At 40.9% G+C, this 14,346-nt stretch overlaps 1 protein-coding gene across 7 annotated transcripts in view; it reads right to left on the reverse strand.

Annotated features, from left to right (window-relative positions):
* IWS1 (interacts with SUPT6H, CTD assembly factor 1) overlaps window positions 1–14,346 on the reverse strand; it is a 65,203-nt gene that overhangs the window by 12,758 nt on the left and 38,099 nt on the right. For 2 of the 7 annotated variants that reach the window (XM_022590561.3, XM_022590562.3), the window contains exons 11-14: window positions 13,448–13,559; window positions 12,819–12,875; window positions 9,676–9,787; window positions 3,852–4,818 (exon numbers count right to left, since the gene is read on the reverse strand). In XM_022590561.3, the coding sequence (XP_022446269.1) occupies window positions 4,687–4,818; window positions 9,676–9,787; window positions 12,819–12,875; window positions 13,448–13,559 (413 nt within the window). In that variant the 3' untranslated portion in view covers window positions 3,852–4,686. Of the gene's footprint in view, window positions 1–3,851; window positions 9,212–9,675; window positions 9,788–12,086; window positions 12,321–12,818; window positions 12,876–13,447; window positions 13,560–14,346 lie in introns of those variants that run through there. The other 5 variants (XM_022590563.2, XM_089916919.1, XR_002646961.2 and 2 more) reach the window with 4 other exon arrangements.

Below are 14,346 nucleotides of genomic sequence, written 5' to 3' on the forward strand. Positions count from 1 at the left end.
CTGAAAATAGAGCTACCATATGATCCAGCAATCCCACTCCCAGGCATATATCTAGAGAAAGCCATAATTTGAAAGGATGCATGCACCCCGATGTTCATTGCAGCACTATTTACAATAGCCAACACATGGAAGCAACCTAAATGTCCATCAACAGAGGAATGGATAAAGAAGATGTGGTACATATATACAATGGAATATTACTCAGCCATAAAAAGGAATGAAATAATACCATTTGCAGCAACATGGATGGACCTAGAGGTTGTCATACTGAGTGAAGTAAGTCAGACAGAGAAGGAGAAATATCATATGATACTGCTTATATGTGGAATCTAAAAAAAGGGTACAAATGAACTTATCTACAAAACAGAAAGAGTTACAGATGTAGAAAACAAACTAATGGTTACTGGGGGTAAGGGGAGGTGGAGGGATAAATTGGGAGATTGGGATGGACATATACACACTACTGTATATAAAAGAGATAACTAATAAACTACTGTATAGCACAGGGAACTCTACTCAATACCATGTAATGGCATTTAGGGGAAAAGAATCTAAAAAAGTGTATATATGTATATGTATAACTGACTCACTTTGCTGTATACCTGAAACTAACACAACACTGTAAAATAAAAATTTAAAAAAACGAACAACACTATTGTTGGAAAAGGCAAAAATAAAAACTGCATGGAAAAGAAAAAAAAAAAGCTTCATGACATTGGATTTGACAATAATTTCTTGGATACCACAAAAGCACAGGCGATCAAAGAGGAAAAAGATAAACAGAACTACATCAAAATTTAAATCAACTGTGTGTCAGAGGGTACAATTAACAGAGTTGAAAATACAACCCAAGGAATGGGGAAAAATTTGCAAATCTTATGCCTGATAAAGAGTTATCCAGAATACATAAAGCACTCTGACAACTCAACAAGGAAAAACTTACTTTAAACTGGGCAAAGGATTTGAATAGACATTTCTTCAAAGAAGATACCCAAAGCACCAATAAGAATACAAAATGATACTCAATATCACTAATTATTAGGGAAATGCAAATCAAAATCACAATGAAATACTATTTCACATCCATTAGGATGGCTACTATCAAAAAACCAGAAAATAAGTGTTGGTGAGGGTGTGGACAAATCAGAACCCTTTTGTACTATTGGTGAGAATGTTAAATGGTGCAGCCATTAAAAAAAATTTAAAATAGAATTACCAGGGACTTCTCTGGTGGTCCAGCAGTAAAGAATCTGCCTTCTAATGCAGGGGACTCGGGTTCAATCTCTGGTCGGGGAACCGAGATCCCACAAGCCACGGGGCAACTAACCCCGCACGCCACAACTACTGAGCCCACACGCCTCAACAAGAGAGCCCACGTGCTGCAAACTACAGGGCCCACATGCCCTGGAGCCCGCACACCAGAACTAGAGAGAAGCACGCGCCACATTGAAGAGCCCACGCTGAAACGAAAGATCCTGCATGCCTCAACTAAGACCCGATGCAGCCAAAAAAAAAAAATTAAATAAAAAAAAATAATAACTGGGGCTTCCCTGGTGGTGCAGTGGTTGAGAGTCCGCCTGCCGATGCAGGGGACCCGGGTTCGTGCCCTGGTCCGGGAAGATCCCACATGCCGCGGAGCGGCTGGGCCCGTGAGCCATGGCCACTGAGCCTGCGCGTCCGGAGCCTGTGCTCCACAACGGGAGAGGCCACAACAGTGACAGGCCCGCATACCGCAAAAAAAATTAAAAAAAAAAAAATAATAAAGAAAAAATTTAAAAAATAGAATTACCATACGATCCAGCAATTCCACTTCTGGCTATATACATGAAAGAATTTAAAGCAGAGTTTCAAAGAAATATTTGTATACCCATATTCATGGCAGCATTATTCACAATAGCCAGAAGGTGGAAGCAACCCAAGTGTCCATCAACAAAATGGATAGACAAAATGTGGCATATACATGATAGAATATTATTCGGCCTTAAAATAAAATTCTTTCACATGCTACACCATAGGAGAACCTTGACGACATTTATGCTAACTGAATGAATGATCCAGTCAAAAAAGAATTATGTATGATTCCACTTACATGAGACATCTAGAGCAGTCAAAATCGGAGACAAAGTAGAATGGTGCTTGCCAGGCTTGGGAGAGAGGGGAATAAGGAGTTACTGTTCAATGGGTACAGCTTCACTTCTGCAAGCCGAAAAGATTTCCAGAGATGGAAGGCAGTGACTGTTGCACAACAAAGGGAATGCTTGTATTGCCACTAACTGGATACTGTCCTTTAAGATGGCAAATTTTATGTGTATTTTACATATTCACATACAACTGATTTCCCAAAATTAAAATTAATCAACAATTAAAACTGTTTCTTTTAATTGAAAAAAAAAAAAAAAAGTGATTCTGCACCACTACGTCCAAGTGACCGAAGTTAACACCACCAACACTGGGACAAACTAAAGGTCCTTGTTTTGGGGAGAAATATGCATAAGTATTTGGGGATCAAGAGGCAAACTGTCAGCAAATGTGGCAAAACGTTAACACTTCATGTATATAGGTGAAGGGTATATGGGAGTTTACCACTTTTGCAACATTATTGTAAATTGGAAGTATTTCCAATTAAAAAAAAAAAAAAAGAGTATTCTCGGCCAGTTTTGAGACTTAAAATGAACCACACAGCAATGGTAGTTTATACAGAAACCAGCAATTTTTTTAACATTTTGAATTCCCCAGGTATGATTATCACTTTAACACCTGGCACCATCAGTTTTACCCTACCTAGGTGAAATTTTCAGATAACTGGAGCTTACCCCATTAAATGCCAGAATGGTGTATTAATAACTTTAAAGTCTTTTTTAAAAAATACTATTTTAACTTTTCTTGTTTAGAATTTTTAATGATCAGGATCATCAACATCTGTTTCAGTAGATGGTTGTGTTTGTTTTGTTCTCACGAGTGTTTCTGAGGGTATAAATAAAAGCAAAAATGCCATTGCAGAAAATAGTTGTTTTTCCATCTCCATCTGGTGGTTAGCTATTACCTGATATCTTTATGTACCTGCTTTTTACAACTATCACATTTGTGCTTTTAAATTTGTTGAAAGTAAGGGTAAAGAGATCATTTTTTTTATGAGTAAAGGGCACAAACTTCCTGATTTTTTTGGTTGTTCCAAGGCTTTTATCGCCAATAAGATTCTCACGTGTTTTTGAAAATCAGTATTGCCAGATAACCCTTCTCCAGTTTGTATCATAAGATTTCTATAATTAAAATCAATTACTTACTCTTGGATTTAGTCATCTTGACTAACAAGTGACTTCTCATAAATAAGTCTGCAGAGACTAATAAAATGACTTTAAAGTATCACAAAAATAGAACAATACAGCCATAAGCAATATTATTCTCTATCCCAACTGCCCGGCTGCTTATCAGCAATTACAGTGATTTTTAATTATGTCCATGTTTCCTCTGAGACAGTATTTCTCAATCTTTTTTTTCAGATTGTAGGACCCCCCCAAGGAGAAAACAAATTTAATTTAAATCAAATAATTAAAAATTTCCCTAACGAGAAATACTAAGAAATGACTTTGTCAGCATTTTGTTTCAACCCCAGTAGGATACTGCAATTCAGTTCTGACACTGACCACCTGAAGTCATCACTGGACTCCACAGGTGTAAGGGCTCAGTCCTCCACGAGCTGCCTGCACTGGAGATGATGGCTGCAAGTGGAGTCCATCCCCACTTCTGACCGACTAGTTACTAGTTCTGACTAATTTGGGGGATCCCACAATCCCCTCACATTCAAGAATTTGCTAAAATGACTCAGAACTCAGGAAAGCACTGTGCTTAACATTAGTTTTATTGTAAAGGATTCAAATGAGGAGTACCAGCCAAATGAAGACACACACAGGGTGAGGGGAGGTCTGGGAGGAAACACGGAGCTTCTGCACCCTTTCTTTGTGGAATCAAGGCCCATCACCATTTCAGCACGTTAGTGTGTTCACCAATCAGAGCCTCAGTGTCCAGAGTCTTTACCTGGGCTTCACTATTTGGACACGACTGAGTACATCACTGGGCAACATGACTACGTCCATCTCCAGTACCCCCCAGCCCCCAGCCCATGAGGCCTGCCCAAAGTCCCGACCCTCTAATTACGTGGTAGGCCCTTTCTGGTGACCGGCCCCCACCTAAAGCTCTCCAGGGGTCTACCATGACTCACCTCATTCGTATCACAAAGATGTCCCTAGCACCCAGGAATCCCAAGGGTTGGAGGAGCTCATGGTCGGGAACCAAGGGTAACGACCAGACAAACCACACCACAGTTAGGCAGTCTACACTCTGAAGGGCCACAAACCACTGTAATATCTAAAATTTTTCTGCACTCACCAAGAACTAATTTTCACTCCCATGGAGAATGCATCCTCGAAGACAATGAAGAGACAGCCCCCCAAAACCAGAATGGAATTTTATTGTGTAAAGTTGATAGAAGTAGGACTAGTATTCTTCTGTACAAAGTGCACAACAAATGGTTTTAAATAAAACTGAGATAAATGCAAGTCCTATGACAATATTTGATACAAGCTGAATCATTTACAGGTACACTAAAAAAGTTTTTAAAATATCATCTTTCTCCAAAGAGTCCATTGCGCATTTCTTAAGAGCAGAGATAGGGAACCTCCCAGGCAGTCACAAGGGCATTTTATTGCCCTCGATGCTGATTTTTACTGCGTGTGCAGATCTGCTTTTTTTCCTGATGTCTGTGAACTTTCTCATCTGTTTATCCAGTCGACTGATACCCTTCTTGGAGGTCCCCTGAAACTAAGAGTGGGGTAAAAATTAAAGAGCAAATTATTGAAACACATACACTTAGTTTTGTCTTTCGTCTTCTTTTATCTGAAAGTCAGCAGACAGAAGAGCTCCCAGCTCTGGAATAACCAGAATAAGCTTTGGTGACCTCAGGAACAGAGCAAGTATACACAGCAGTGTTAGAAAAGCATATTAAATTCTCTCAATGGAGAATAATTTTGTTCTTATCTGTGCCTTACTTTCAAATTTTGCCTCTAGTCCACGGAAATTTGCTAGAAGAGAGAAAGGGGGGTTAAAACTGAAACTACGATCCCCCTAATTCCATCAGATTACATTTTGACTGTATGCTTCTCCCTTTCAAAGACCAAATGTGGAGGTGACCGCTTGACACATACACCTTCAAACAGTGCTGGCATAAAAAACAATGATCTTCTAAGGCAAGGAAAGTCATCGAGAAAAAGCCTGAAGCATAATGAATGAGGTTAGAACCGCTAGGTGCTTGCTGGAACTCTAGTTTCCGATTAGAAACTAGTCAGGGTTCTGTAACCCTGTACAAATGATGCCCCTTGTGTGAACTACTTCCAGGACTGCTGGGAGAAGTGAATAAGATAATAATAACAAATACAAGCACAGAGGCTAGCACAGAATCGGCGCTCAAAATAAAAGCAGCTATTATTGCTATTACTACTACTTTGCAATCAATTAGTTTGACACAAAAAGAAAAGTAAATTAATTCTCTTGAACCAAGGGGCTTATACTTCTTGCATCTCTTTCTGCTTGCCCTTTATGTTTAAAGGTTTGCTTGTTAGGTAATTTCTCTTCTACTTTGAAAAGACTGTCTGAAAAGGTGTGGTCTCCAAGAAATTGACACCTTTTAGAAATGTTGAAAAGGCCTGCCATTTATGTCAGATCAGGGCAAACTCTTCTTGCTGGCTACAGTAATCTAACAATTCCAATCTTTACGACTGTCGAGTGGTTAAAAATAGATGGGATTTTCTAATTCTTCTCCCCAGATGTTTACTACTGAATCACCTGTGAAGCTCAATTCAAAGAATGCTAAAATAAGGTGGAGACTAGGAGACACTCTAGGGTCGGTACCAGTGTGGTGAAGTTCTTTTGAGTTGGGGAGACCTCCCCCAAGCCTTATCTCACCTCTGGACTCGTCTTCCACCTCAGTTATAAGCAAAGACCTCTAAGTCATTCTTGAACAAGAGCTGCATTGATCATCCATCCTAGATTTTCTACATACATCCCAATTTCAAATATTATTTTATATCAATTTTAATCCTGGGCACTAGTAGTCTAAGGGAGCATAAAAATTCATTATCAGATGAGAAAGTTATGCGACTATCACCCTATGCATGCAATACCCCAGATTTCTAGACAGTCCCAAATATCTGATTTCCTTTCAGACAATGTGCCCTGATTTTTAGTAGCTGCAATCAGTCCACAACGGAAGCCTTAGCTGCTCAGATCTCTGCCAACTGCCCAACTCCCAGCAGCTCTACCCCTCAGCCTGGACTTCTCCTTGTCCACTCCCAGGACCTTCTCTAATAATTTGACCCTCTAGCCTCAGCAACTGGGACATGCCCAGGCTGCGCTGATCTACTCCTAGTTACAGCTTGTATGACTTGTATCTGGCAGATGCCTGGTTACCCCAAGCCTGAAAACACACAGAACTGAGTACCTAGCCTGTCAAATTCAATGACTTCTCTCTTGATTTGTCAACCCTACACCACTTCCTTAGGACAGTAAAGCTGTATGCTGCACTGCTTTATCAGCGAAAAACCAAAAGTAGCCTAAAAGATTAGCAAGATGGGTTTGCTTAAAAAAATATGGTACAATCATATTACAACACAATATTAAGTCACTGAAGGATGTTAACTCAAATGAATTATTACCATGTTAAGTAAAACACAAACCCAACAAGGTATAAATGAGTATGATCACAATTTTGATTAAAAGTTAAAAAACAAAAACAAAAAAACACCACCACCTCCAACAAAACCCTCTCCAAACCAGTAATAATGTTTATGTACACGTATATAAAGGACTGGAAAGAAATAACCCAAAATGTTAATATTAAGGTACGGTGGGATTACAAGTGACATTAATTTTATTTGTGCTTTTCGTATTTAAAAGTTTATATAAAAACATGCACTGCTTGTGCCATTTTAATGTTATTTTAAAAGCATTCCATGGAAAAAATTAGCATATAAACATACAATGTAGCACAGTTTACTGCATTATTTAGAAGCGAAAAATCAGAAACCATAGAGGAATGAATAAACAAATTATATATTCACATGATAGACTATTATGCAGCCATTACAAATGATAACTCTATAAGGCGGTTTAATGAGAAGTGATCAAAATTCTATACAATATAATTTTAATTATATTAAAGTATCAATAGAAAACAAGGCAAAAATTTTATCAAATTGCTTTTGAGTGGTGAGTGATTTTTCTCTTTATAATCTCAAAATTTTCTACAATTGTAAGCAGAAAAAACTAAGTTTAAAGCATTACTGAAAATACATGTAACACATCAAAACTGTTAACAGTGGTGACTTACACAGAGGAAGAGCAGGACTTGGGGAGTGGGGTTTATTCTCTAGTATATTTACTCTCGTAATTTCAAAAATAAAAATTACATTTAAAACAAAAAGAGTTTCATTTGAAAGCCATTTACTCACTCCAATTTTCTTCTTGGGAAACATGTTTTCTAGTAACACTCATTAGTGTCTGTGCAATGTGAAAGCCTTGAGTGCATATGTAAGGAAACTTCTTGAACAGGAAAACAGTGTCAGGTGGTTTAAGGACAATTTACTGAAATGTAACATGGGACTACCAGCCCCCAAAACATGCCTTATTATTATTTTTCTTTTTTTGACAGAGCTCTGTAAGTCAGACACAGGCCAAGATAAATACCAGCCCGTTTTGATCTGGGGAGTGTTGGGGATGAAGGAGAAGAACTCTGCTTGAACTCCCCTCTCATCACGCTGGCCACCTCTGGCTCTAGCAACAGGCTGGGCCACCTCTGCCCACCTCCCCATCACCTACAGGGAGGGTGGGATCAGAACCAGCAACACCAGCAGACAGGCACACACCCTTCCAAAGAAGACTGGCCACTAGGATTTTTTATTACGTTTTTCACTGCCCTATTATAGTTCTTGATTCTCAAAATAGTGTGCTGGGGTGGAAAATGTATTACAAAAGAGAGGAATAAAAGGATGGAAGAGACAGTGAGAAAAGTAAAGGTAAAGAGAAACAGGGGTGGTGGGGGGGAAGGAGGGATATCAAGGGACATGGAAATGGAAAGAAGAAAAAAGGGAGGAAGGGGACTTCCCTGGTGGCCTAGTGGTTAGGATTTCATGTTTTTCACTGCCGTGGCCCGGGGTTCAATCCCTGGTCAAGGAACTGAGGTCCCGCAAGCCCTGAGGTGTGGCCTAAAAAAGGGGCGGTGGGAAGAAAAAAGGGAAGGAAGTAGAGGTGAAGAAATTCTTAGCACTGAACCAGTGCTCTTCTACCCTTTATTTATTCTCATTAAGTAAGACTGTGTGCTTTGTTTTGACAGTAGCTTAACAACAAAGTGAAACGGCAGGAAGGTGAGTGTGTCTGTGGAAATAGCTGCCAAAGCAGGGGTCACGGAGGAGTCACAAAAGGAAGGCAACACACTCAGACAGATGCTCAGGAGGGCACTGCCGCAAAGGCGCCACCGTTAACCTCCGAGCACAGCAGGTCAGTGAGTCTGGCTTTATGAATGTTTCAAAGTCTTCTTCATTTCTGACCATGAACTGAATATGTATTAATTAAATTTATCTCCTAAATATTCAGTGTCAGGCTTTATGCAGTGAGCCCTCAAATGCAGTTACTGAGCCACTGACAACAAGAAAAGAAGCCACCTCCCTTTCACCAAGACGTTACTAACCAATTACATGCCTGTAAGGGAGACCACTCGGATTCCAGGCCCTAACAAAAACCTTTTTAATAAAAAGGGTACCAGTCAGAAAGACCAAAATGCCTAGCCATGAGGTAATTATCTATTAGTCTCTAGGAAGCGAATCCCGTATCAATTTCTCAATATTCAAGAGGACTAGAATGTCACTAAGTGCCTGTTAGGGTCATTATTTCATAAACTAAAAGTGGTCCTGGCCTTTTCTGGTTAAGAAAGCACACACACACTGTTTTCACTCTAGCTGCTGACAACTCAAGCCCATGCACAGAGCATGCTTCCTTGGGGATACCTCCCGGATACGCTCTGGTAGGGCCAGGCCTACAGGGGCATCCTGTTGCCTTCAATGCTGAACTTGACAGCACGGTGCACTTTGCTGAGTCGTTTCTGTTCTGCAAATCGCCTCTTATGCTTTTCCAATCGGCTTAGGCCCTTTTTAAGAATACCAGGCTAGAAAGAGTAGTTTGAACGGAGAATAAAAAAAGATTACTGAGAAGCAATAAGGATCACCGAATAGTATTTACAGTGATGGCAGAAGTGTCTACCCTAATAAACACTTCACAACAGAATTACTTAAAACAGCTGAATAGAAAGGGAGGGGTAGGTTGCAGAAGCAGGTGAGTTTTGTTTCTCAGGGTTCTTAAAAAAAAACGACTGTACCAAAACACTCTAGGCTTCAAGATTCAGTTGAAATAAAGGGATTAATAAGAGGAAACTTCCCAACTTGATAACGTTTCTTTAAGTCTGAAGTAAACCTCATCAGCAATAAGTGATCTGGCTAGATAAGTGACCAGAAAATAGCTCTCGTCAAATCAGATAAACCTTAGGAGCTGTTAAGGGTTATTGAACACGAAGTAAAAGACGAACAGTAATCTGCATTTCAGATCCACCTTGCTGTCCCCCTGCTTGCTTACCCTGGACGACTCCATTTCCACATTCCACTTGGGCCTGACAACATAGTCCTTGTTCGAGGGCATGGGGACCCTTGCCCGGGCACAGAATCCAGGATCTCCAGGTCTAAGAGCCCTGAGAATGGGAAGAAGAGCATGCTGCTTATGTAGCCGACCACACCCGGGTCCATCCCATTCGGCTGCATATCTGTGTCAAACCTCCTCTGCCCTCCCGAAGTCACCCGCTCCAGCATCCTGCTGCCTGTCTTAGATGGCCTCGTCATCACTCACACTGCTGTACCAATGGCTCAACTTCCCCCTCAAAGCCAATTTCCCCTGCATTTTCAGGACTCCTTTTCACCTCTCCTCAGCTTCAGATATAATCGCATCTCTCCTTTCTAAGGCTGGTTCCTCCATCAGGACTCTGAATCTCAATTTCTCTGGTCCAACAGTCACTCGTGTTCACTTGTGAGGTGAAAAACCAGGGAGTCAAAATGACCCCCCAGACTGAGTATGCCCATAAAGTAGTTTACATGGTTTTGCATATGCAACTCATACAGTAATTTTTTGGTCTGTTTCTTGTTTTTAAAAAAGTTCGAGATAATTATAGATTCACATGCAGTTGCAAGAATTAATGCAGAGAGATCCAGTGTCTCTCCCAAAGGTAACAACATGCAAAAATTATAGTACAGTATTACAACCAGGATATTGATGTTGCTATAATCCATCAATTTTTATTTACATTTCCCCAGTTTTACGTGCACTCATTTATCTGTGTGTGTGTGTATTTAGTTCTATGCAATTTTATCATGTGTGTAAGTTTGTGTATCCACCACAGGATCCCTCTTATTGCCCTTTAGTAAACATGTCCACCTCCCTACCCCATTTGCCCAGTCCCTAGCCCCTGGTGACCATGAATCTACTAATTTCTGTAATGCTGGCATTTGAAGAATGTCATATAAATGGAATAATACACCATGTAACGTTTAGAAATTGGCTTTATCCACTCAACATAATGCCCTTGAGGATCCAACCAAGTTGTTACATCTATCAATATTTTGTTCCATTTAATTGCTGAGCAGTACTCTATGGTATGAATATACCATGGTCTGTTGAACCATTCACTTGCTGAAGGACATCTGGGTTGTTTCCAGTTGTGGACTATTACGAATAAAGCTGTACTACTAATGGACAGGTTTTTGCACAAACATAAGTTTTCATTTCTCGGGGATAAATGCCTAAGAATCTTGTGCAAGTGCTGGGTTGTATGGTGGTTGCATGTCCAACCTTACAAGAAACTGCCGAACTATTTTCCAGGGCAGCTGTGCCATTTCACCCCGCAGCAATGGATGAGTGATCTAGTTTCTCTGCATCCTTGCCGGCACTGGATGGCATCACACACAGTAACTTTTATGTACAAATTTGAGAACTATCGTGCTAGACTAACCTAAGACTATCATCCTTCAAAAGTAAAGCCTATTTGATGTCTGGGAATTCGAATCGTTCAACCTTCAGGTAACTAACCACCTCAGTGGTAAACGGAGGGTGGGTATTTGCGGGGGTGGGGGAAGAAGAGGAAGAGAAGGCTAAAAAATTCTGAAATTGTTTCTATTCCCTTGTATGGTTTACTCCATTCTTAGTATCAAGCTTCTGTAACTTTCATATACGTGAACTGAAACTTCTGTAACTTTCATATACATTAACTGACTAGAAAATCTCCCACAACTCTTATTTTTCCTCTGAAGCCACTGTCAGCACACCTGTCCACGAGCAAACGACACTTGCTCCCTCTAGCTCATTTCTCGTTCTCCTTTTGCGATCTGGGTGCTGCCTGATTGCCAGCCCTCACTGCACAAACCCCCGTGAAGCCTACCCTCTGCCATGGCCCCCTCCAGCGTGGCCTCATTCTCCTCTGGGTTCTCCTCCAACGTGTAGGACCACGTCTGCTCACTGGCCTTCACTGGCTACAACCCTTTTCAAAGGGTTCAGTTTATTTCTTACTCTGTACTCTCTTTTTTTTTTTTTTTTTGCGGTACGCGGGCCTCTCACTGCTGTGGCCTCTCCCGTTGCGGAGCACAGGCCCCGGACGCGCAGGCTCAGCGGCCATGGCTCACAGGCCCAGCCGCTCCGTGGCATGTGGGATCTTCCCGGACCGGGGCACAAACCCGCGTCCCCTGCATCGGCAGGCGGACTCTCAACCACTGCGCCACCAGGGAAGCCCACTCTGTACTCTCTTGAGTCAACAATCTTTTCTACGGAGGTAACTATCAAATCTCTGTCTCTAGCCCAAATTCCAGTTCTACGCACAGGATAATTATAGGACTATCTCAGTCACCTTACATTTAATATGCTCAAAACAGACATCATCTATGTTTTCACGTCTACTCCTCCTCTCCACTCTAGTGAAGGGTAATACCATCATCTCAGTTGCTTACGTTTAAAATTCTGGGTGGCATCTTCAACTCTAGCCAACTTCTCGCCCACCCAGCCAGACTCCTGGCAGTTGCACACCTGCGAGGGCTCCTCACCCTTCTGCTTCTCCGTTACAGTCTCAGTTTAGCTGTATCACTGCCTTCAGTTCCTCTGCCCAGCAACCCATCCTACATCGTGCTACCAGCAGAAGCATTCCAAATCAATCTGACGACTTCACGTCCATGCTCAAAAACTTTCTAGGAAACCACAAAGAGAAGTGAGAATTCCTCATCTTGACTTAAAGCACTTCAGAATTTGGTCAACAACTGCATTTCCAACCTTGTCTTCCACCACCTCAGGCACCGTACTACTGCCCGACTACTTGCCATCCCTAAAACAGGCCTTGCGTGCTTACCCCCCATCTTTGCTTAAGCTCTCCCCTTTGCCTACAATCCCTCTAAAGACTTTCTGAGAGAATGGACTACTTTTAGTTTGATTCTGTATTTTCAGAGTTTACGAGAGAGTCCAGCACATAGCAAGCAGCAACAAAATCTTTACTGAATGAACTATTTCTCAATATTCTTATAACCTCCAGGGTACCCACAGAATGTGAATATTCAATAAATACAACACTAGGAATCATCCCCTGCCAATGTGAACAGAGCATCATTTCATTTGCTATTTTTCTTAAAACAAAGCAGCAAGCAGAACATTCCCAATACAGTCTACATTGAAAATCAATACAAAAATCTTACTTTTCCTCGCCTGTCAGCACCTTTTCCAAATCTCTTCGGGGTGTCTGACCACCAGTGCTGGGAAAAAAGTAATTGATGAGTTATTAGGAAATGTCAGGACCTTATAACTAAGGAAAAAGAGCAAAATGAAATATCAAACTTAGACCACCATTAGGTCCTTTACACTGGATCAGGGAAAATAATTCCTAATATTGTATTATAAAAGTACTACTTATTTTAATGATCATTTGCACACCAGGTTTCACTCACCTGTAATGACCCTGCCATCTTGGATGCAACTACATCCAGTTTATTGATACAAATCGAAATTTTTTTTTTCTCTTAAGGATCTGGAAATGGGACTGAGAAAGTTTTTTCTGCAAGAGGCTGAAACAACCTAAGCAACCTCCAGAACGGTGGCAGAGGCCAGATCCAACCAGAAAAGCCTGGGAGGGGAGCGGGTGTGGAGCTTCACTGTACACTACCACATTTAAACTAAAAAGTATCATGAACTACAAGACATATCAAGCAGAGGAAAGACAAAATCCTACCATCTTGTAGGTTTCTTAATGATCTTAATTACCAACCCCCGCCCTGAGTTATCGCAACAATAACATTTACTCCACTTACTCATACCTGTTCCCTCCTACCTGTTCATTCTTCGCCGTTGAGGCATCTGTTCTAGGTCTCTCTGCTCCCTTTCTTCTCTTGTCATTCCTTTGTAGTTTGAGGTAAGACCAAATATAGGCCGAGACCATTCATCTATAACAGAGAAAAATTAATTATTTAGCCCATAAAGTAGGATTTCTACTATCATTCTTTGAAATAATCATACCCTAGTGTAAAGTCATATTCTAGGCATTAAGAACATTCTTTCCTTAAAGATAACATTATTTCAGGACCATCTGTAGAATAAACACAGCATGATACCAGCATCACAACTAGCTCCAGCTGATTCAGAAAATTCAATATAAAAAGATCACTTAAACCTGTAATCACCACAGAGGCTTAAAGAAAGTAACATCTAACTCACTTTGAAGGTCATCAACGAGCTGTGTTATTTCATAAAGACAGTTTAATTTCTAAATTTAGTCTCCTGAAAACAGAAAATCTTTTGTTTTTTTTTTAAATTGAAGTATGGTTGATTTACAATATTTAGTTTCAGGTGTACAGCATAAGTGATTTTTTTTTTTTTTTTTTTTTTTTTTTTTTGCGGTACGCAGGCCTCTCACTGTTGTGGCCTCTCCCGTTGCGGAGCACAGGCTCTGGACACGCAGGCTCAGCGGCCATGGCTCACGGGCCCAGCCACTCTGCGGCATGTGGGATCTTCCCGGACCAGGGCACGAACCCGTGTCCCCTGCATCGGCAGGCGGACTCTCAACCACTGCGCCACCAGGGAAGCCCGTGATTCTTTTTTTGGCAGATGCTTTTTCCATTATAGGTTATCATCCCCTGTGCTACACAGTGTATCTTTATTGCTTATCTATTTCACGTATAATATTTTGTATCTGCTAATCCCATACTCCTAATTTGTTCCTCCCCGCTTCTC

The sequence above is a fragment of the Delphinapterus leucas genome, chromosome 8, assembly GCF_059928025.1.
Source record: "Delphinapterus leucas isolate spDelLeu-1000000601 "Yukka" chromosome 8, BTC_Dleu_Yukka2, whole genome shotgun sequence".
Taxonomy (NCBI): domain Eukaryota; kingdom Metazoa; phylum Chordata; class Mammalia; order Artiodactyla; family Monodontidae; genus Delphinapterus; species Delphinapterus leucas.